The sequence below is a fragment of the Coregonus lavaretus genome, assembly GCF_964263955.1.
Source record: "Coregonus lavaretus genome assembly, contig: HAP1_SCAFFOLD_4695, whole genome shotgun sequence".
Taxonomy (NCBI): domain Eukaryota; kingdom Metazoa; phylum Chordata; class Actinopteri; order Salmoniformes; family Salmonidae; genus Coregonus; species Coregonus lavaretus.
Genome location: NW_028158046.1, coordinates 22,053 through 46,556, shown reverse-complemented (window position 1 = coordinate 46,556; position 24,504 = coordinate 22,053). Strand labels below are relative to the sequence as shown.

Here is a 24,504-nt window from a genome sequence, read left to right as displayed (position 1 = left end):
GAGGAAATGAAACACGGAGAGAGAGAGGAGGAGGCAGAAGAGGAGGAGAGGGGAGAAAGTGAGGGAACAGAACAGCTGCACAGTGATGTGGTTTAAAGTATGAGTTAATCCACGTATAAAAGTGTTCATGCCTGAGAAATGTTGGACCAGGGCCTGAACACATTCTGTGACAAGACACTGGAGAATTAGACTGGGTGTGTATGGTGTGCTCTGTTCACGTGGACAAAATGCTACAGTGGTTAGGTCAGTGCTAGACCTCAAATACCCTTAAGCGCCCTCTAAAATACAGTATCTAAACAGAGACATGAACATATACGCTGAGTGTACAAAACATTATGAACACCTGCTCTTTCCATGACATGGACTGACCAGGTGAATCCAGGTGAAAGCTATGATCCCTTATTGATGTCACTTGTTAAATCCACTTCAATCAGTGTAGATGAAGGGGAGGAGACCGGTTAAAGAATGATTTTTAAGCCTTGAGACAATTGAGACATGGATTGTGTGTGTGCCATTCAGAGGGTGAATGGGCAAGACAAAATATTTAAGTGCCTTTTGACTGGGGTATGGTAGTAGGTGCCAGGCGCACAGATTTGTGTCAAGAACTGCAACACTACTGGGTGTTCCGTGTACATAACTCACTCAACCATACACCCTTGCAAGTGCCTTTTGAACTGGGGATGGTAGTATGTGTCAAGAACTGCAACGCTGTTGGGTTTTTCACGCTCAACAGTTTCCCGTGTGTATCAAGAATGGTCCACCACCCAAGTCAACATTGGCCAGCATCCTTGTGGAGCGCGTTCGAGACCTTGTAGAGTCCATGCCCCGAAGAATTGAGGCTGTTCTGAGGGCAAAAGGGGGTGCAACTCAATATTAGGAAGGTGTTCTTAATGTTTTGTACAGAGAAAACAAACACTCACTCTGGTCAGTGGTCATATTGATATATACTGAACAAAAATATAAACGCAACATTCAAAAATGTCAAAGATTTTACTGAGTTACAGTTCATATAAGGAAATCAGTCAGTTAAAATCCCCCCCCCCACAGACGATCCCGCAGGTAAAGAAGTCGGATGTGGAGGTCCTGGGCTGGCGTGCTTACATGTAGTCTGCGGTTGTGAGGCCGGTTCGACGTACTGCCAAATTCTCTAAAACGACGTTGGAGGCAGCTTATGGTAGAGAAATGAACATTAAATTAAATGGCACAGCTCTGGTGGACATTATTGCAGTCAGCATTCCAATTGCACACCCCCTCAAAACTTGAGACATCTGTGGCATTGTGTTGTGTGACAAAACTGCACATTTTAGAGTGGCCTTTTATTGTCCCCAGCACAAGGTGCACCTGTGTACTGATCATGCTGTTTAATCAGCTTCTTGATATCCTACACCTGTCAGGTGGATGGATTTTCTTGGCAAAGGAGAAATGCTCACCAACAGGGAATTTGTGCAAAAACATTTTTTTGTGGGATTCTTTTTATTTCAGCTCATGAAACATGGGACCAACACTTTACATGAAACGTTTATATTTTTGTTCAGTGTAGTTTCTCCTCTGGCCCTGTGTGCTCTGTAGGTGAGGTTAAAAGCAGAGAGGTAAACACTGTGTCTCAACACTCTGTTTACCCTCTTAGACTGACTGACCAACAAATGGCTTCCTTCCTTCCTGCTGTCTGTTTCACTCCTGTTCTCTGTCCACCTCTAGCCCTCACCCCCCTTTCTCTCGCTACAGTATCTACCATCTCTTGCTTCAATTTTACCCTCTCTCACTCTCTCTCTCTATCTCTACCCCTCTCTCGCTCCTCTTCTCTCTGTGTGTCTGTGGAAGTGGTGTTAGCAGTAATGGTGGTTTACTGTCAGCCAAGGTTTCTGCCTGTCCTCCACACAGGAACACCTGCAGCTTTCTCACAGAACAACACACTTACACAACCACAGGGACAGCCGGGGGAGGGAGGTGTGTGCTCGTGTCTGTATGTGTATACTCGTGTGTGTCCGCCCGTGCTTGCCGTATGTGTCAATTCCCCTTTAGTCTTAACACCGTGAGAAACATGGGCCATTTTCAAATCCACAGGCTTTATTGGCATGACAAGAGAAGAAACCTGCTTTGCCAATGTTAATAACGACGATAGCCACTTCATCCATCTATCCTTGGTATAGAGAGAACCTTAGTAGCAGCAGACAGTACTCAGTCTAAACGCCCCAAACCATTGTTCACAATGGGACATAATTGCGTTGTGAGGGCTACTGAACCCAATAGAATGCAAGGGATCATGTTCAATCAATACAGTTTGTAAACTGGATCCCGACGGTCTTCTCTCTGCGGCTTCCATTCCTTACAACACATGCCTGATAATCTATGATTCTGTTTCTCTCTCTCTCCCTCTCTCCCTTCCCTCTCTTTGTCTCCTCTCACCCCCTTTCTCCTCCTCCTCTTTGTCTGTGTTCTCCTCTCCACCTCTCCATAGTTCAGGAGTCACGACCAAGGTGTAGGAAAGTGCACGGGGGTTCTTGTTGAAGCAAGCCACACACAGCAGTCAAGGTGTTAACTGTTATTCTGTCCCCCGCCTACTCTCCTTTTCCCAGTAATACCACTATTATAGACCGCTCCAGATCAGGCATCATCACACACACAAAGGCCCCCTGACCTTGGGATGTAGTGTGAATGGAGTATTAACAGTCCGCTTGTGAACACAGGCACACACACACATTCCAGTAAGAGCACACACACACTCACACACCTTTCCCCAGAAGGCAGCTCTGAACATGTAACTGTTTTTGTATGATGGTACTTGGTTCTGATTATCAGTTATATACTCTATCCATAATAGCACAGTTCTACTTTAGCACTAAGTCTACATGACATAACATCCTAAACAGTACACTACCCTGCAGCCCTCTATCCAACCCCTAAATAGTAGATCAGGGCTAGTAGTGGTAGTTCTACTGTCTCTCTGTTCTCTGTGTCCTCTGCCCTGGTTCCTTGGCCCAGTGTGTGGTGCAGCATTATCCAAATGAGACGTTTTCACCGTCGTTGAGTCAGATGATGAGTTTTGGCAGAGCATTGGCCAGCTACGCCAGGCAATCACAGACATAGCCCCCCCCCCCACACACACACACACTAATTACAAGACACACACACAGGGCCTCTCATCTCTCAACCATGTGAGACATTCGAGAGAGAACAATGGGAGTTGATTATGAAAGAGAGTTAGGGTACTGTAAGTGTACCTATTAAGCCCACCAAAATCTAAGTTTAGACATTTCTAACATATACTGTCTTATTTTCTGTAAGAAAAGTGGAGATAAAATGAAATATGAATCTCACATGTGAAGTTTTATGGCTTTACCTACAATAATTATGTATATGTGAAGAGTCGGGACTGGGCTTAATGGGTACCCAATGTAAGCCCATGGGTGTTCCAAATAAGCTCACCTCTTAAATAATCTATTTTAATTCATTTCCAAATGTTCAAAACTTACAAACTGGGGGTCCAATTGTATCCACAGAGATCAATGTGGACTTAGGCTTTTGTTCTTGCCTACCTGTACACAGGGGTGTAAAGTACTTAAGTAAAAAATACTTAAGTCGTTTTTTGGGGTATATGTACTTTACTTTACTATTAATATGTTTGACAACTTTTACTTTTACTTCAATACATTCCTAAAGAAAATAATGTACCTTTTACTCCATACATTTTCCCTGACACCCAAAAGTACTTGTTACATTTTGAATGCTTAGCAGGACAGAAAAATGGTCCAATTCACACACTTATCAAGAGAACATCCCTGGTCATCCCTACTGCCTCTGATCTGGAGGACTCACTAAACACATGCTTTGTTTGTAAATGATGTCTGAGAATTGGAGCGTGCCCCTGGCTATCAGGTACACACCTGATTCAACTAATCATAGACTTCAATCAAGACATGATTAGTTTAATCAGGTGTGTTATTGCTTGGTTATATAACAAAAACCTGCACCCACACCGGCCCTCTGTGGATAAGAAGCCATGCACGAAGACCATAACAAACATACGTTTTGATGAATTATCTGAAACTTGATTCATATTTGCTGTACTGCTATTCTTGTTCATTAGTTCAACTTGTCTTCCTAAAGCCTGTCTGAAGACTGTTTCAAATCTCCCGCTCTACTGGTGTATTACAAAGGGACAGGTGGTGGACCAAAAAACAGAATCAGCTGGATGAATGAAGAACAACAATATGACAATGCCCCCACCCAAAGGTGCATGAGTAGTTGCCCAATAGTCATCTTCTTGTCCCTCTTTTGTTTGCATTTTTGTTCACCACTTGTAGGTCTTCTTTCCCAGATACCCCTTAACCCTGATCTTATTCTACTCTCTCTGCATTAACGACTTCCTGTCCACTCCAAACGTCTTGGAGAGAGTAGAGGTTTCTAATTGTTCATAATTGTTTCTAATCTTGGTAAATGCACCACGGCTAGATGCATAATATGCATAACTGTAGTTTTTGTGTGTTTGAATCAACTTAAATCTCCAGAAAAAATATATATACAGTACCAGTCAAAAGTTTGGACACACCTACTCTTTCAAGGGTTTTTCATTATTTTTACTATTTTCTACATTGTAGAATTATAGTGAAGACATCAAAACTATGAAAGAACACATATGGAATCATGTAGTAACCAAAAAAGTGTTAAATAAATCAAAATATATTTTATTTTTGAGATTCTTCAAAATAGCCACCCTTTGCCTTGATGACAGCTTTGCACACTCTTGGCAGCAGAGGTAACTCTGGGTCTTCCTTTAATGTGGCAGTCCTCATGAGAGCCAGTTTCATCATAGGGCTTGATGTTTTTTGCGACTGCACTTGAAGAAACTTTAAAAGTTCTTGACATTTTCCGGATTGACTGACCATGTCTTAAAGTAATGATGGACTGTCGTTTCTCTTTGCTTATTTGAGCTGTTCTTGCCATAATATGGACTTGGTCTTTTACCAAATAGGGCTATCTTCTGTATAGCACCCCTACCTTGTCACAACACAACTAATTGGCTGAAACACATTAACTTTTAACAAGGCACACCTGTTAATTTTAATGCATTCCAGGTGACTACCTCATGAAGCTGGTTGAGAGAATGCCAAGCGTGTGCAAAGCTGTCATCAAGGCAAAGGGTGGCTACTTTGAAGAATCTCAAATATAACATATATTTTGATTTGTTTTAACACTTTTCTGGTTACTACATGATTCCATATGTGTTATTTCATAGTTTTGATGTCTTCACTATTATTCTACAATGTAGAAAATAGTAAAAATTAAGAAAAACGCTTGAATGAGTAGGTGTGACAGAATAGCGTAGTCTACTCATAAAATAATTGGAAAACAATGGTTTGGCATATAAATATACAGTACACTATAGACTATTATGGAAAGTTAGTATGGATCATATTGAACAATATTTATGTATTGCCATTTACATTGTGTATAGAGGGAGTGCTTTTTGTGCTACTGTACTTTAAGGCCACCTGAGATAGATTACATTTTTGTACATTTAACATTTATGTATAACAATGCAAGGTTCATTTAACAGTAAAATAAGACAAAATGCATTTTAAAATGTAAACTGTGAATGCCTGAAATCTATTATGTTGTTGTAGTTGACCAAGTTATGTGCTACTGTGTGACTGTGACATGCAGGCATGACTGCTAGCATGAAAAACCCATATTTTCAATTGGCAAGAAATAGTAATTAATACCCATGAAATACACTCATGTGCATATATCAGTACATTCATCTCTTAGTTTTACATAAAGTATGATCACTTGTCTGAGAAGGTACTTTCAAAATTTCAAAAGAAAATATGTTTATCTTTGGGTCGCCTCAACACAATTTTCTTTGCATCAATTTTTTTATTTTTTATTTGAACATCTTGAGTATCAAATACAAAATATATAAATGATTCATTTGAATGAATATGACTTTCACCCTTTGAATCCTTTATAAATATGATTTCAAACAGAGGGTTCATGACATGAAGGATTATTTGTCTTATACTGTTCTATGGAGATGGGAGAAGGAAAGACAGGAAAGAAAGGGAGGAAGGGAGAAAGAAAGAGAGACAGAGAGGATTCACACACTGATCCCAAACATGCACAGGGTCAGGTGTGGGTGTGCGGTCAGGTGTGTGAGGTGACACGGTCAGGGTTCAGTGAACCGTCAGCGCCACGTTCACAACCACTCCCTCTGCTCCGGCTGTTCCTATGGTAACAGGGTTTGGGGGAGAGCGCGGGACGGGATGGTGGAGGAGGGAAAAGAGGGAGGAGGTTGTTAGACATTACAGAGTCACTTTGGTGTTGCTGGGATTTGGCCAATCCTGGCTCTGTGGTTTAAACTGCCCTAATTCCTCTAACCTTCTGAGGATTGCAGGCCTGGACCGTAATATCTGTGCATGTAGACTCAAAATCCCCTGCGTCTCCTGACACACATACACACACATATTTATGCTTTAAAAACCAAGCTGTCAAAGTTTGAATGTGCTTAAAGCACCATTCATGTACAAATCATTCAGAGCAGTGAGACAGGAAATAATGAGAGACTATGAAGCCGTTTGAAACCTATTGAGATGTACTCTTGGAGACCATGAAGGGGTTTATGACAGTTCTATTATGCTGGAACTGTTGGTTGAGTGATTATGTTTCTCAGGTTGGTGATTTCTCAAGGCTGTTGAGTCTGAAGCATACAGGGTGTGTGTGTGTGGGCGACAGCCGACAGCCATGAGCAACACTGAGCACATACTCAGCAACAACTTCTCTTCCCGACACACAGACAGAGTGTACGTGATAATGAGAACTCTCTGTGCGTTCCCATAATGTTTCTCTCATACTTGTTTTCCTTTCTTCTTCCAGTCGTGGGAGGTGGTCTTCACTGCATTGCAACGTCTCAATAGACCACAATGCACCACAGAATACCTTTCACTGTTCAACCGCGGCTCCTGAAAGCTTGTTCACATTATATAAGATGCTTTATTGACTTATTTTATTGTTGGATCAGTCCATTAATGGCCTACTTATTAGCCTACATTTGAGTCAAACTAAGCACAAACATTCCCATAGTTGTAGTAGTAGTAGCAGTAGCAGTAGTAGTAGCAGTAGTAATTTGGTCTGTGACTGAGCTGACTGTGGTCCACAGCCCCTGAGGGGAACTGATGTTTCTCACTCTTGTTGTCAACCAGATTAGTTCCCTATGTGGGATGGTTACACCACCTCCGAGCATGTTCCGATGACTAGTGTCTGAGGTGCCTACATGGGAGAACTCCATGGTCCAGGAGAGGAATGGAGGTGCGTGTGTTGGAGAGATGTTTGATTGATGTGGGTGGGTGTGTCGGTCTGTGTGTACGTGTGTGTGTGTGTGTGTGTGTGTGTGTGTGTGTGTTCAAGTGGAAACGAAAACAGAGGGAAAGAACAGCAGGGGGACCAGAGCAACCTTCCCCAAAACTCATCCATCCTAAACCACAGTGGGGGGCTGTGTGTGTGTGTGTGTTAGCGACTACGAGAGGCCATGCTGTGCTCAAAGCTGTGCTTACTGCTAGCCCCACTCATCTGCATCCATCTCTCGCTCTGTCTCTTTCTCTCTCGCTCTGTCTCTCTCTCTGCCTGTTTCTATCTCTCCCATGGGCGTCTGCCTCACTCCTCCCTGCATTGATGAGACTGAGACTGATTCCCTCCTACTGTGTACAGGATACAATAGGAATATTTAGGAACTAGAGCCAAGGTTTTTCCTAGTCAGCTCAAACTCATACAACTATATTACATAGGGAGAGAAGGTTATTGGTGGCCTTTCCTCCTGAAAAAAGTTCTCAAGACAGCACTTGATGTTGTTGTTATTGGTAAACACATCCTCATATAGAATGTTAGCTTTGTATATGCTACCTGCAGCCAATAACATACTGATCTACGCTACCGGTCAAAAGTTTTAGAACACATACTCATTCAAGGGTTTTTCTTTCTTTCTTTTTGCAATTTTCTACATTGTAGAATAATAGTGAAGAAATCAAAACGATGAAATAACACATATGGAATCATGTCGTAACCAAAAATGTGTTAAACAAATCAGAATATATTTTATATTTGAAATTCTTCAAATAGCCACCCTTTGCCTTGAAGACAGCTTTAGTAGCCACCCTTTGCCTTGAAGACAGCGGTAGTGTATATCCCTAATGGAACAGATCTGAGGTGTGAATAGCATTAATGTTAATGTGTTTCTCGCTTATCGATGCTTCACTGGTTCAGAGCCAGCTCAGCTATCTTCCTGCCACTGTCTGGTACTGCTGGGAAAGTTGAACTTTCTCTCTTGTGTTAAACCCCTAGTGCAGTTGAGATGGAGACAAACACACACTCTCACACACAACCAAATAGCTCAGCTGCTCTACTTTATGGAGAGGGGGGAAAGTCTCACAATGTTCCCTGCCAAGGAATGCACACACACACACACCTTGGCTAAGACTGTAGATCACCCCTCAGTCACGGCCCTGTGCTGCAGGGAGACTGGAGTGATGGAAGCAATAGTTATGCCATTAAGGCAGACAATTGGCTCAAATTGAGAGGGAGAGAGAGGGGGGGAAGGAGGGAGAGAAGGAGAGGCTATGGCAGGAGTGGATCCACTCAATGACTTCATCAGTGCCCCAGGACACACTCATGCTGTTTCAGGCTCACACACTGACTGCAATAACACCTTGTCAGCCAGGGCTGCAGAGGTGAAGGGGAGAGAAGCTCATTCCTTTATTTTAATTTTATTTTTTTAATGTCATTTAGCAGACGCTCTTATCCAGAGCGACTTACATGAGCAATTAGGGTTAAGTGCCTTGCTTAAGGGCACATCGACAGATTTTTTTTTTCTTCACCTAGTCGGCTCGGAGATTAGAACCAGCAACCTTTTGGTTACTGGCACAACGCTCTTACCCACTAAGCTACCTGCCGCCTTTATACTGAACAGGGTCACTTTCTCATAGCCATCACCAACCCACAGAGACCAAAGACCTACACAGTCACTTATAACAGATTATCAAGCCTTATGAGCATTCATAGAGCCGTATTTCTGTGCATGGCTGTGTAATGTCATGTTGGCAGTGGGGGCTGTGATGGGCAGGGTGAATGGTTCAAAGGGGCATTGTGCCTCATCCCTATAGACCCATTCTCTCTCCTAGGCCTCGAACATCCGCACAACAATGAGGGAATGTCTCTGTCTCTCTCTCTCACACACACACACACACACACACACACACACACACACACACACACACACATCACACAAACAGGCCTTTTACACAGAGTGTGTTAGTGGGTTGTTGTGTGCTTCCTGGGGTGTCTAGGGATGGATATACTGCAGGTGTCATGGCTGTGCTGTGTGCCAGGGGAGCCGTTCATCTCCCGTTTTTAAATGTCTAATGTTCAAGCAACGCTCTGCTTTATGAGTGTGAACGTTGGCGTAACACTTGGTGTTCATCGGGGCCGTAACTCCAGCCTGGTCCCCTCGGCGCTCTGGCTGGGATTTATCGTCCAGCTTACAGTGGAGTGATTGCCGCGGGGACCGTTAGCACTCGTTCCCTCGTTCTCTGGCTTGGTCATTTATTTGACATGTCCTTTAAGTCCTTTAAAGAATGGGGCGTTTCTGCCGAACGCCTGGGCTCTTTCTGCAAGAGATGGATATGCCGTGTTCAAAGGTCTGTATGTTTTCTCTCTCTCCCTCGTTCTCTCTTTTTATTCCTTCCTTCTCTCTTCTTCCCTCTTTTTATTCCTGCCCTCCTTCCTTCTCTCTTCTTCTCTCTTTTTATTCCTTCCCTCCTTCCTTCTCTCTTCTTCTTTTTTTATTCCTTCCCTCCTTCCTTCTTTCTTCTCTTTTTTTATTCCTTCCCTCCTTCCTTCTCTCTTCTTCTCTCTTTTTATTCCTTCCCTCCTTCCTTCTCTCTTCTTCTCTCTTTTTATTCCTTCCTTCTCTCTTCTTCTCTCTTTTTATTCCTTCCCTCCTTCCTTCTCTCTTCTCTTTTTTTATTCCTTCCCTCCTTCCTTCTCTCTTCTTCTCTCTTTTTATTCCTTCCCTCCTTCCTTCTCTCTTCTTCTCTCTTTTTATTCCTTCCCTCCTTCCTTCTCTCTTCTCTTTTTTTATCCCTTCCCTCCTCCCTTCTCTCTTCTTCTCTTTTTTATTCCTTCCCTCCTTCCTTCTCTCTTCTTCTCTCTTTTTATTCCTTCCCTCCTTCCTTCTCTTCTGCTCTTTTTATTCCTTCCCTCATTCCTTCTCTCTTCTTCTTTTTTTATTCCTTCCCTCCTTCCTTTTCTCTTCTCTTTTTTTATTCCTTCCCTCCTCCCTTCTCTCTTCTTCTCTTTTTTTATTCCTTCCCTCCTTCCTTCTCTCTTCTTCTCTCTTTTTATTCCTTCCCTCCTTCCTTCTCTCTTCTTCTCTCTTTTTATTCCTTCCCTCCTTCCTTCTCTCTTCTTCTCTCTTTTTATTCCTTCCCTCCTTCCTTCTCTCTTCTTCTCTCTTTTTATTACTTCCCTCCTTCCTTCTCTCTTCTTCTCTCTTTTTATTCCCTCCCTCCCTCTTTTCCTCCCTCTCTCCCTGAGCTGTATAGAGTGGTATTACGGCTGTCAGCTAGCCAAGCATGGGATTTGGGCTTGTTTTGTTTCTGCCTCTTAAGATAATGCTCTCTCTCCTTTCTCCTGTGGAGAATAACAAAAGTGAAACAAGAGCAATAAAGCATCGACTTAAGCTTGTTTAGTTTGGGTTTTTACTCTCGTTCCGTGGCACCGCAGGCTGAGGTGCAGACTGAGACTGTGTATGTGCCGGTACTCTCTAGACCTATTCATGCAGTTCGCCCTGGGATCAATGGCAACTGTGCTGATTGTTCGATGCTGGGGGACGTTTTAGAGAAATCGTTAAGATGTAAAACAAGCCATTGTGATCCCAGATTGTCCCCGTCAGGGAGTGGTGTGTGTGTGTGCGTGTGCGTGTTTGTGTGCGGAGTCGCAAACACCATTTATCTTCTGAAGGCCACTGAGGGATTACAACTGAGGGTGGTTGATTTTCTCTTTTAAAAAGCGTACCAAGTTTTTATTTGACACACACAATTGAATGTGATTCGTGACAACATCGATTACTTGAGCAGAGAGAAAGAAGCAGAAAAATGAAACATTAGAGACTTAAAAACATGAACTGACTTAACTGTGTGACGGTACCATGTCATGTAGTGTAGTGTGTTGTAATGTAGTCCAGTCCGTCAGCACTCAGCAGTCTAAATCCCTTCTACAGAATGAGCCAGACCTGCATTAACACCACACATTCCCTCTGCTCATCACTACACACACACACACACACACACACACACACACACACACACACATTTGTTTCACTATCCTTGTGGGGACCAAACAATTGGTTCCCATTCAAAGTCCTATTTCCCCTAACCTTAACTCCTAATTCTAACCCTAACCCTAATTGTAACCCTAAACCTAACCCTTGAGCCTAAAAAAAATGTTTCCTTGTGGGGACTGGCGAAATGTCCCCACTTGTCTGAATTGTCCTTGTTTTAATATTCCTTGTGAGGACTTCTGGTCCCCACAAGGATAGTAAAACCAAAAAACACACACAGACATTCCCTGGTGTTACTGTCCCCTTTTATCTTGTACTTTTATAATGGAGTGCAAGGCCTACTTGCTCAGAGAAGCAATACCAGGGAATGTGTTTTCTTGAAATCATGTTATGTGGAATAAATAATGTATAGTTGAAGTCGGAAGTTTACATACACCTTAGCCAAATACATTTAAACTCAGTTTTTCACAATTCTTGACATTTAATCCTAGTAAAAATGCCCTGTCTTTTAGTCAGTTAGGATCACCACTTTATTTTAAGAATGTGAATTGTCAGAATAATAGAGAGAATTATTTTATTTCTTTCATCACATTCCCAGTGGGTCAGAAGTTTACATACACTCAATTAGTATTTGGTAGCATTGCCTTTAAATTGTTTAACTTGGGTCAAACGTTTCGGGTAGCCTTCCACAAGCTTCCCACAATAAATTGAGTGAATTTTGGCCCATTCCTCCTGACAGAGCTGGTGTAACTGAGTCAGGATTGTAGGCCTCCTTGCTCGCACTAGCTTTTTCAGTTCTGCCCACAAATGTTCTATAGGATTGAGGTCAGGGCTTTGTGATGGCCACTCCAATACCTTGACTTTGTTGTCCTTAAGCCATTTTGCCACAACTTTTGAAGTATGCTTGGGGTCATTTGCGACCAAGCTTTAACTTCCTGACTGATGTCTTGAGATGTTGCTTCAATATATCCACACAATTTTCCTTCCTCACGATGCCATCTATTTTGTGAAGTGCACCAGTCCCTCATGCAGCAAAGCACCCCCACAGCATGATGCTGCCACCCCCCCGTGCTTCACGGTTGGGATGGTGTTCTTCGGCTTGCAAGCAGCACCCTTTTTCCTCCAAACATAACGATGGTCATTATGGCCAAACAGTTAAATTTTTGTTTCATCAGACCAGAGTACATTTCTCCAAAAGGTATGATATTTGTCCCCATGTGCAGTTGCAAACCGTAGTCTGGCTTTTTTATGGTGGTTTTGGAGCAATGGCTTCTTCCTTGCTGAGCGGCCTTTCAGGTTATGTCGATATAGCACTCGTTTTACTGTGGATATAGATACTTTTGTACCTGTTTCCTCCAGCATCTTCACAAGGTCCTTTGCTGTTGTTCTGGGATTGATTTGCACTTTTTGCACCAAAGTACGTTAATCTCTAGGAGACAGAATGCGTCTCCTTCCTGAGTGGTATGACGGCTGCGTGGTGTTTATACTTGCGTACTAGTGTTTGTACAGATGAACGTGGTACCTTCAGGCATTTGGAAATTGCTCCCAAGGATGAACCAGACTTGTGGAGGTCTACAATTTGTTTTCTGAGGTCTTGGCTGATTTCTTTTGATTTTCCCATGATGTCAAGCAAAGAGGCACTGAGTTTGAAGGTAGGCCTTGAAATACATCCACAGGTACACCTCCAATTGACTCAAATTATGTCAATTAGCCTATCAGAAGCTTCTAAAGCCATGACATCATTTTCTGGAATTTTCCAAGCTGTTTAAAGGCACAGTCAACTTAGTGTATGTAAACTTCTGACCCACTGGAATTGTGAAACAGTGAAATAATCTGTCTGTAAACAATTGTTGGAAAAATTACTTGTGTCATGCACAAAGTAGATGTCCTAACCGACTTGCCAAAACTATAGTTTGTTAACAAGAAATTTGTGGAGTGGTTGAAAAACGAATTTTAATGACTCCAACCTAAGTGTATGTAAACGTACGACTTCAACTGTATGTATGGAAGCTCCCCTTACTAGGGATTGTGCTGTTTATCATTTTGAGCTGAACAAAGAGGTGTAATGGGTTCGCACCCAAAAATATGTTGCATAAAGCTTACTTCATTATTAGATTTTTTTATTTTTTTTTACTGCATCAGGGATAGCATACACAGACGTTTCGGCTTCACAGCCTTCTTCAGTGTGTAGGTACACTTTTATTTAATTCAAAACAACATTTGTAAAGAACAACAGATGAGTGGCAGATGCTTCTAATCAGGGATGCTACTCATATGTCAATCAGGGACATGGCCCCTCTGGTCTACCTGTATACAAATGAGTCACAAAAAGATACAGAATTATAGGGTATGGGAGTGGGCACGATGGGCAACTCACAAATCAATCGCCGCAGGTGTCCGTTCACCTAAATACATCACATCAATTAATGAGATAGCCCACCACAAAGGACATTAGGCAAAGCCGTTCATAAATATGTGGAGCCAACTCATAAATATATGCAAAATGTCTCGATATGCAAAATCTGATCTGGACAGTGTTCTTGTATAACAGTCTAAATGTAGCTTATAGGAAGGAGGTGAAATCTAATTATTCATTTAAACCGTGTGGAGATACAGAATTGTATTGATATATTCACATGGCTTCTCTTTGAAGTGGGTGAACTTTTTATGATTTTGTTTTATGAAGTGTCTCGCAACTGGCAAGGTGATATCTTGACGTCTAATAGTGGATTTATGTTCTCCAAGACGTACTTTCAAGGCGCGGGATGTATTTATTTAGTTATTTACTTATTTTTCTGCTGAACATAACCTGAACATTACAGGCTACACAGTGAACCCAGCCTTGAGCCAGCTGCTACCCCAGTGGACCTCTCCTTCCCATCTTCCTGAGAATGTCAATACTGTGTACTTCCACATCTTCCATGTTATGTCAGATGTAGCTTCTATGATCTGTTATGTAACCTAGCGCCCCCTGTTGTCTCTTTTCAGTAACGGCACGGCCGGGAAGATGAACGGGGCATTGGAGCATTCGGACCAGCCCGACCCAGACGCCATCAAGATGTTCGTGGGCCAGATCCCTCGCTCCTGGTCAGAGAAGGAACTGAAGGAGCTGTTTGAGCCCTACGGGGCTGTCTATCAGATCAACATCCTCCGAGACCGCAGCCAGAACCCTCCACAGAGCAAAGGTATGGTGGAGAGACGGTCGTACACACACACATACACACACACACACACACACACACACACACACACACAACAGCCAAACAAAGATAAGATGGAGAATCACTCACTCACTCACAGCTTATGGAATCCTCCACAGAGCAAATGCAAGGAATAAACATAAAAGCATACTGTACAGTACACCAGGATAAATGCCATCAATGCCAGCCTGATATTTCTCTGAAACTGTGTCTTTAACACAAACACAATTGATATCTACATTTTCATCTCATCCACCTTTTCCTGATGAACTTGTCAAGTCAGAGAAAACATGAGGCAGCAGCAATGAGACAATGCTGCTGCCACATTAGCAGACACACATCAAACTCAGAGAGAGACCACAGAATGCACCGTGATGACAGGCAGCATGAGGAGACAGTGGAGTAGGCAGACGGAAGATGTATGGGGGACAGGGAGACGTAGAGAGAGGGGATTTCGGTAAAGGCCGCTGCAGACACCCCTGTTTATGTCATATGTTATTTATCTTCACTAAATTAGGAAGAATGGAAAAGAGGCAGCAAGAGATTTCCCTCCCATCCCCACAGCATCTCTCTGTTTTGCTCTCTTTTCCCTCCTCTCTTTCTCCATCCCTCTCTCTCTTTCTGAGTCACAAGCTCCCACAAGCCTTAACATAGTAATTCACCAGTCTGCCAAGAGGAGACAGGGACACACCTAAATCAAATCATTCGGCCTAAGCTCACTGTCACGTGCTGTGTTCTAATGCGTGTGTGTGCATGCTTGTGTGTGTGTGTGTCTCTCTCTCTCTCTCTCTCCCTTTCTCCCTCTCCATCTCTCCGCAGCTTCTCCTCTCTCTGTGTCCCTAACCTCTGGATTACTCTTTTCTCTTTTTGTCTCCATAGGAGATGAGGCCAATAAACTGCTCTCTTCAACCTCTCCTCTCTTCTTCCATTGTGTCTTTCTCTGTCGCTAAGCCCTTGAGTTGTTCTGATTTCTCTGCTTGATGAATCAAAGTGTGGGAGAGCGTCACTCATAGACACTTTACTTTAAGGAGGGAAAACAGCCTCTCCTCTCTTCCTTGAGACTGTAAACACTCTCAACAATCTCTCCATCTCTCGCTCTCTCTCTTTCTCTGGCCTGTAAAATGGAGGATTGGATTGAACAGGAAATTGACTGTTTGATAGTGCTCTGACTAGGCTTGTATATTCCCAGGCTTTAGGCGCTGTTGTTTTCTTGTCGTTAAGTAAGCGCACTCTAGCGCGGCATGGCCTTGTCAGAGCCCTCTCACTCAGTGGAGCCGCAATGGCCCCTCTCGACTCCACAGTTGCACTGGAGCTTATTCTCATTTCATTGGTGTCAAGGAAACTGTGCCCCTTTCCCCCCGGTCTGTTTAGCTTAAATTAATGACCATATTTTCAGAGTGGTCTCAGTTAGACGGTTGAGTGAGTGTGCTCCGTCGCCCTTGGCGATCCAGAGGCGGGGTCAGCGGCTCTCTCTCTCTCTTGACTATTACTAGAGTAATTTGGATTTGTGAAGTGGAGTTTATTTTAATTTTATTTTCTCTCCTTCTCTCTCTCTCCATTCCTCTCTAATCCATTGATGGTAGATATACATTTTTGAGTTGATACACACATTCCTCCATACACATACTGTTATTGATGCTTATAGTAAATATTTTCTTAAATGTTTCATGCACAATTAATACGTTTTACACCAGTGGGTTCGTAGACTGTGTTTCCCATCTGAGTGGTCTGGTTGTCTTTTAGATGGTTATTCTGCAGGAAGGGCAGCTGCTAGTTGAGTTGAGTCTGGTCCCAGGCCTGGACTATCTGATGGATGGTGTGTATCTGTGTGAACGCTGGCCAGTGCAGTCTGGACAGTTTAGTTTGGCTGCTGTTGCTTTAATGTGTTAAGAGTCAATAAACAGATGAGTGGAGAGAGCGAGAGAGAATTTGATTTAGCACTGAGAGAGGGGCGAGAGGGGGATGAGAGAGGGAGGAGAGGAGAGAGGCCCAGAGGGGTAAACAAAGACGGTCCTCCTCTCTCTCAAACAGTTTGCATCCCAGGTTTGTTTGCATCTGTTGTCTAGCCGGGTGTGTACAGCACAGTTTTGTGTGTGTGTGTGTGTGTGTGTGTGTGTGTGTGTGTGTGTGTGTGTGTGTGTGTGTGTGTGTGTGTGTGTTGGCAGGGGACATACTATGTCATTAATCTTAATGATCCCGCCTGTCCTCATGGGTACGGAGGCACAGCATGCACACATGCGCGCGTGCGCACACACACACACACACACACAATGGGTTTAATGTCTTCATTAGCAAGTTGTATATACTACACAATTCTCCAGACATGGTGTCTGAAAGAACGACAACTCATATCAGCAACACACACACACACACACACACACACACACACACACACACACACACACACACACACACACAATGGGTTTAATGTCTTCATTAGCAAGTTGTATATACTACACAATTCTCCAGACATGGTGTCTGAAAGAACGACAACTCATATCAGCAACACACACACACACACACACACACACACACACACACACACACACACACACACACACACACACACACATGCTGAAATATAATAATAGCTCACAGTATCTGTTTCTCCATCACCACTCTCATTATACATCCCCTCTGGGGTTTCCCACTGTAGTATCCAGGGGCATCCATCTCTCCAATGGCACACATTCACTGTTACAATTCTAATTCAACCGCATTCTCCCACAACGCTGAGGTAACGCTCGGCAAACGCTTTGCCTCCAACACAATTATCTCCTCTAATGGATTCAGTAGAGACCGGGCCGACCTGAGTCGGAACACTGATTTATTTCATTCTTTCCTAAAGCAGCACAGCCAATTAGATTGCCATAACAAGACATTCGCTTTGTTAGCAGTCTACCCAAGTCCAATTAATGAGCGACTGCAGGTGGATTTTATAATGGGGGGCTGGAGGATTGGAGGGTGAGACGTGTGTGTGTGTGTGTGTGTGTGTGTTTGAGAGTGCGTGAATTGGCATGCCTCAGTGGTGAAGCTAGTTGCCTGGATAGGAGAGCAGTGCAGTGCTGGAAGCCTACTCTGTGTGTGTTCGGGGTTAGCCAGGGAACAGCGTTTTGAGGATTTAATTTGAAGCTATTTCTCCACAGATAGTTGTGGTGGATTTGTAAAGTGTAAAGTGCTGTGTGTCCTAATCTTGTCTGAAGGTACAGTGGATATGAAGAGATATTGCCAGTCAAAGATCCAATCTTCTCAACACAGGCCACTATGGCTGATTATACCTCCCAACCCCCTTGTCTCACTCTCTCCCCCCTCTATCAATCCACTCCTCTCATGCTTTATCGAGTATTCTCTCTCTCTCTCTCTCTCTGTCTACTATGATGGTGTGGACCTGTGGTTGTGGATGTTGTTATTGACAGTGTGAGAAGGCCACAGGTTCTTTGTGCAGTCAAAAGGCTCCTTCAGTAGTAATAAAGCATTTATGAACACAGTCTCTCTCCTAATCTCTATTCCTCTCACAGGCTGCTCTCTACTCCCACCTCCCCTCTCTCTGTGTGTGTATATATTTTCTTTCTCCTCTGTGTGTTTTGTGTAGGCCTGCATGTGTGTGTATCTCTAGTGGAGTGTGTGTGGTGTGCTTTATGCCTTGTTGGACTTAATATAAATGTTGAGAGAGAGAGAGAGAGAGGCTATTCACAGTACACTCAGTGTTGTAGTACTCGAGACTGGTCTGGAGACCACATATTGAGTGTCTCGGTCTTGTCTCTGTGTCGGATACATTTGTACTCGGTCTTGGCTCTGTCTCCGACAGTGAGGACTCGGAATATTTTCCCGAGACCAGCGGAGTAAAAAACTCATAATTATCAGCTTCCATTCAGTCAGCGCATAAAACCGCTTTGCCAGGCCAAATACAGTGGGGAAAAAAAGTATTTAGTCAGCCACCAATTGTGCAAGTTCTCCCACTTAAAAAGATGAGAGAGGCCTGTAATTTTCATCATAGGTACACGTCAACTATGACAAAATGAGAAAATAAAATCCAGAAAATCACATTGTAGGATTTTTAATGAATTTATTTGCAAATTATGGTGGAAAATAAGTATTTGGTCAATAACAAAAGTTTCTCAATACTTTGTTATATACCCTTTGTTGGCAATGACACAGGTCAAACGTTTTCTGTAAGTCTTCACAAGGTTTTCACACACTGTTGCTGGTATTTTGGCCCATTCAACTCCCTCCAAAGATCTTCTATGGGGTTGAGATCTGGAGACTGGCTAGGCCACTCCAGGACCTTGAAATGCTTCTTATGAAGCCACTCCTTCGTTGCCCGGGCGGTGTGTTTGGGATCATTGTCATGCTGAAAGACCCAGCCACGTTTCATCTTCAATGCCCTTGCTGATGGACGGAGGTTTTCACTCAAAATCTCACGATACATGGCCCCATTCATTCTTTCCTTTACACGGATCAGTCGTCCTGGTCCCTTTGCAGAAAAACAGCCCCAAAGCATGATGTTTCCACCCCCATGCTTCACAGTAGGTATGGTGTTCTTTGGATGCAACTCAGCATTCTTTGTCCTCCAAACACGACGAGTTGAGTTTTTACCAAAAAGTTCTATTTTGGTTTCATCTGACCATATGACATTCTCCCAATCCTCTTCTGGATCATCCAAATGCACTCTAGCAAACTTCAGACGGGCCTGGACATGTACTGGCTTAAGCAGGGGGACACGTCTGGCACTGCAGGATTTGAGTCCCTGGCGTCGTAGTGTGTTACTGATGGTAGTAGGCTTTGTTACTTTGGTCCCAGCTCTCTGCAGGTCATTCACTAGGTCCCCTTGTGTGGTTCTGGGATTTTTGCTCACCGTTCCTGTGATCATTTTGACCCCACGGGGTGAGATCTTGCGTGGAGCCCCAGATCGAGGGAGATTATCAGTGGTCTTGTATGTCTTCCATTTCCTAATAATTGCTCCCACAGTTGATTTCTTCAAACCAAGCTGCTTACCTATTTCAGATTCAGTCTTCCCAGCCTGGTGCAGGTCTACAATTTTGTTTCTGGTGTCCTTTGACAGCTCTTTGGTCTTGGCCATAGTGGAGTTTGGAGTGTGACTGTTTGAGGTTGTGGACAGGTGTCTTTTATACTGATAACAAGTTCAAACAGGTGCCATTAATACAGGTAACGAGTGGAGGACAGAGGAGCCTCTTAAAGAAGAAGTTACAGGTCTGTGAGAGCCAGAAATCTTGCTTGTTTGTAGGTGACCAAATACTTATTTTCCACCATAATTTGCAAATAAATTCATAAAAAATCCTACAATGTGATTTTCTGGAGAAAAAAAATTCTCAATTTGTCTGTCATAGTTGACGTGTACCTATGATGAAAATTACAGGCCTCTCTCATCTTTTTAAGTGGGAGAACTTGCACAATTGGTGGCTGACTAAATACTTTTTTTCCCCACTGTATATACACTCCTTTCTTGAAACATTAATACAGTATCTTAACAGCCTTTATATCTAAACTCAGCAAAAAAAGAAACATCCCTTTTTCAGGACCCTGTCTTTCAAAGATAATTTGTAAAAATCCAAATAACTTCACAGATCTTCATTGTAATGGGTTTAAACACTGTTTCCCATGCTTGTTCAATGAACCATAAACAATTAATGAACATGCACCTGTGGAACGGTCATTAAGACACTAACAGCTTACAGACGGTAGGCAATTAAGGTCACAGTTCTGAAAACTTAGGACACTAAAGAGGCTTTTCTACTGACTCTGAAAAACACCAAAAGAAAGATGCCCATGGTCCCTGCTCATCTGCGTGAACGTGCCTTAGGCATGCTGCAAGGAGGCATGAGGACTGCAGATATGGCCAGGGCAATAAATTGCAATGTCCGTACTGTGAGACGCCTAAGACAGCGCTACAGGACGGACAGCTGATCGTCCTCGCAGTGTCAGACCACGTGTAACAACACCTGCACAGGATCGGTACATCCGAACATCACACCTGCGGGACAGGTACAGGATGGCAACAACAACTGCCCGAGTTACACCAGGAACGCACAATCCCTCCATCAGTGCTCAGACTGTCCGCAATAGGCTGAGAGAGGCTGGACTGAGGACTTGTAGGCCTGTTGTAAGGCAGGTCCTCACCAGACATCACCGGCAACAAGGAAGCCTATGGGCACAAACCCACCGTTGCTGGACCAGACAGGACTGGCAAAAAGTGCTCTTCACTGACGAGTTGCGGTTTTGTCTCACCAGGGGTGATGGTCGGATTCACGTTTATCGTCGAAGGAATGAGCGTTACACCGAGGCCTGTACTCTGGAGCGGGATCGATTTGGAGGTGGAGGGTCCGTCATGGTCTGGGGCGGTGTGTCACAGCATCATCGGACTGAGCTTGTTGTCATTGCAGGCAATCTCAACGCTGTGCGTTACAGGGAAGACATCCTCCTCCCTCATGTGGTACCCTTCCTGCAGGCTCATCCTGACATGACCCTCCAGCATGACAATGCCACCAGCCATACTGCTCGTTCTGTGCGTGATTTCCTGCAAGATAGGAATGTCAGTGTTCTGCCATGGCCAGCGAAGAGCCCGGATCTCAATCCCATTGAGCACGTCTGGGACCTGTTGTCTGTGGAACTTGTTCAGTTTATGTCTGTTGTTGAATCTTATGTTCATACAAATATTTACACGTTTGCTGAAAATATACGCAGTTGACAATGAGAGGACGTTTATTTATTTGCTGAGTTTATTATAAACATGTTTGTGTAGTGGCAAACCTATAGGCCTTCAGTGTGTGACAGGTTCGTGTATCTGAAAGGACAGCAACCGTAATACCAGCGTAGTCATGTAGGATAGTGCACTTTTTGTAAAACACAAAGGGCCAGTGGTGTATTGGAGGCTATATGCAGGTATAAGCCGTACACCCACTTTTTTTCAGTGAGCATTGTGTATACTCACTTCTTAATCCCCACCGATGCGTATCAAAGTAGTGTAGTGGAGGTATACGACTTATCAATGATGTAGTACAATAGAGAAATCATGCATAAAGTAGCCTACACGATCGCAAAGCACGTGAAATATACAGTATTCACATGCGCGCCGCGCACATAGCCTAGTTTCAGTGGAATATCATATTTTACATACATTTACATTTTAGTCATTTAGCAGACGCTCTTAACCAGAGCGACTTACAGGAGCAATTAGGGTTAAGTGCCTTGCTCAAGGGCACATTAACGTCATTTAGCAGACGCTCTTAGCCAGAGCGACTCACAAATTGGTGCGTTCACCCTATAGCCAGTGGGATAACCACTTTACAATTTGGGGGGGGGGGGGGGGGGGTTAGAAGGAATACTTTAGCCTATCCCAGGTATTCCTTAAAGAGGTGGGGTTTCAAATGTCTCCGGAAGGTGGTGAGTGACTCCGCTGTCCTGGCGTCGTGAGGGAGCTTGTTCCACCATTGGGGTGCCAGAGCAGCGAACAGTTTTGACTGGGCTGAGGGGGAGCTGTGCTTCCGCAGAGGAAGGGGAGCCAGCAGGCCAGAGGTGGATGAACGCAATGTCCTCGTTTGGGTGTAGGGACTGATCAGAGCCTGAAGGTACAGGGGTGCCGTTCCCCTCACTGCTCCAAAGGCAAGCACCATGGTCTTGTAGCGGATGCGAGCTTCAATTGGAAGCCAGTGGAGTGTGCGGAGGAGGGGGGTGACGTGAGAGAACTTGGGAAGGTTGAACACCAGACGGGCTGCGGCATTCTGGATGAGTTGTAGGGGTTTAATGGCACAGGCAGGGAGCCCAGCCAACAGCGAGTTGCAGTAGTCCAGACGGGAGATGACAAGTGCCTGGACCAGGACCTGCGCCGCTTCCTGTGTAAGGCAGGGTCGCACTCTCCGAATGTTGTAGAGCATGAACCTGCAGGAGCGGGTCACCGCCTTGATGTTGGCGGAGAACGACAGGGTGTTGTCCAGGGTCACGCCTAGGCTCTTCGCACTCTGGGAGGAGGACACAGCGGAGTTGTCTACCGTGATGGCGAGATCATGGAACGGGCAGTCCTTCCCGGGGAGGAAGAGCAGCTCCGTCTTGCCAGGGTTCAGCTTGAGGTGGTGATCCGTCATCCATACTGATATGTCTGCCAGACATGCAGAGATGCGATTCGCCACCTGGTGATCAGAAGGGGGAAAGGAGAAGATTAGTTGTGTATCGTCAGCGTAGCAATGATAGGAAAGGCCATGTGAGGATATGACAGAGCCAAGTGACTTGGTGTATAGGGAGAAAAGGAGAGGGCCCAAAACCGATCCCTGGGGGACACCAGTGGTGAGAGCACGTGGTGCGGAGACAGCTTCCCGCCACGCCACTTGGTAGGAGCGACCGGTCAGGTAGGACGCAATCCAGGAGTGAGCCGCGCCGGAGATGCCCATTTCGGAGAGGGTGGAGAGGAGGATCTGATGGTTCACAGTATCAAAGGCAGCAGACAGATCTAGAAGGACAAGAGCAGAGGAGAGAGAGTTAGCTTTAGCAGTGCGGAGAGTCTCTGTGACACAGAGAAGAGCAGTCTCAGTTGAATGACCAGTCCTGAAACCTGATTGGTTTGGATCAAGAAGGTCATTCTGAGAGAGATAGCAAGAGAGTTGGCTAAAGACGGCACGCTCAATAGTTTTGGAAAGAAAAGAAAGAAGGGATACTGGTCTGTAGTTGTTGACATCAGTGGGGTCGAGTGTTGGTTTTTTGAGAAGGGGAGTAACTCTCGCTCTCTTGAAGACGGAAGGGACATGGCCAGCGGTCAAGGATGAGTTGATCAGCGAGGTGAGGTAGGGGAGAAGGTCACCGGAGATGGTCTGGAGAAGGGAGGAGGGGATGGGGTCAAGCGGGCAGGTTGTTGGGCGGCCTGCAGTCACAAGTCGCAGGATCTTATCTGGAGAGAGAGGGGAGAAAGAAGTCAAAGCATAGGGTAGGGCAGTGTGAGCAGGACCAGCAGTGTCATTAGGCTTAACAAACAAGGATCGGATGTCGTCAACCTTCTTTTCAAAGTGGTTGACGAAGTCATCCACAGAGAGAGAGGAGGGGGGGAGGGGGGGGGGAGGATTCAGGAGGGAGGAAAATGTGGCAAAGAGCTTCCTAGGGTTAGAGGCAGATGCTTGGAATTTAGAGTGGTAGAAGGTGGCCTTAGCAGCAGAAACAGATGAAGAAAATGTAGAGAGGAGGGAGTGAAAAGATGCCAGGTCGGCAGGGAATTTAGTTTTCTTCCATTTCCGCTCCGCTGCCCGGAGCTCTGTTCTGTGAGCTCGCAATGAGTCATCAAGCCACGGAGCTGGAGGGGAGGACCGAGCCGGCCGTGAGGATAGGGGACACAGAGAGTCAAAGGATGCAGAAAGGGAGGAGAGGAGGGTTGAGGAGGCAGAATCAGGAGATTGGAGGGAGAAGGATTGAGCAGAGGGAAGAGATGATAGGATGGAAGAGGAGAGAGTAGTGGGAGAGAGAGAGCGAAGGTTGCGGCGGCGCATTACCATCTGTGTAGGGGCAGAGTGAGTAGTGTGGGAGGAGAGTGAGAGAGAAAAGGAAACAAAGTAGTGGTCGGAGACTTGGAGGGGAGTTGCAGTGAGATTAGTAGAGGAGCAGCATCTAGTGAAGATGAGGTCAAGCGTATTGCCTGCCTTGTGAGTAGGGGGGGACGGTGAGAGGGTGAGGTCAAAAGAGGAGAGCATAGGGAGGTTGAAATCCCCCAAAACTGTGAGGGGTGAGCCATCCTCAGGGAAGGAACTTATCAAGGCGTCAAGCTCATTGATGAACTCTCCAAGGGAACCTGGAGGGCGATAGATGACAAGGATATTAAGCTTAAATGGGCTAGTGACTGTGACAGCATGGAATTCAAATGAGGAGATAGACAGATGGGTTAGGGGAAAAATTGAGAATGTCCACTTGGGAGAGATGAGGATTCCTGTACCACCACCCCTCTGACCAGATGCTCTCGGGGTATGCGAGAACACATGGTCA

General features: G+C 44.6%; 1 protein-coding gene across 1 annotated transcript in view; it reads left to right on the top strand.

The window, feature by feature from the left end:
- Positions 1-14,317: 14,317 nt before the first annotated feature.
- The window catches only part of LOC311124472 (CUGBP Elav-like family member 2), a gene marked incomplete at both ends in the record, with an annotated part of 31,662 nt that continues 21,475 nt past the window's right edge, over positions 14,318-24,504 (top strand). The window contains one exon of the mRNA XM_084198615.1: positions 14,318-14,514. Within this exon, the coding sequence (XP_084054741.1) occupies positions 14,318-14,514 (197 nt within the window). The remainder of the gene's footprint in view (positions 14,515-24,504) is intronic.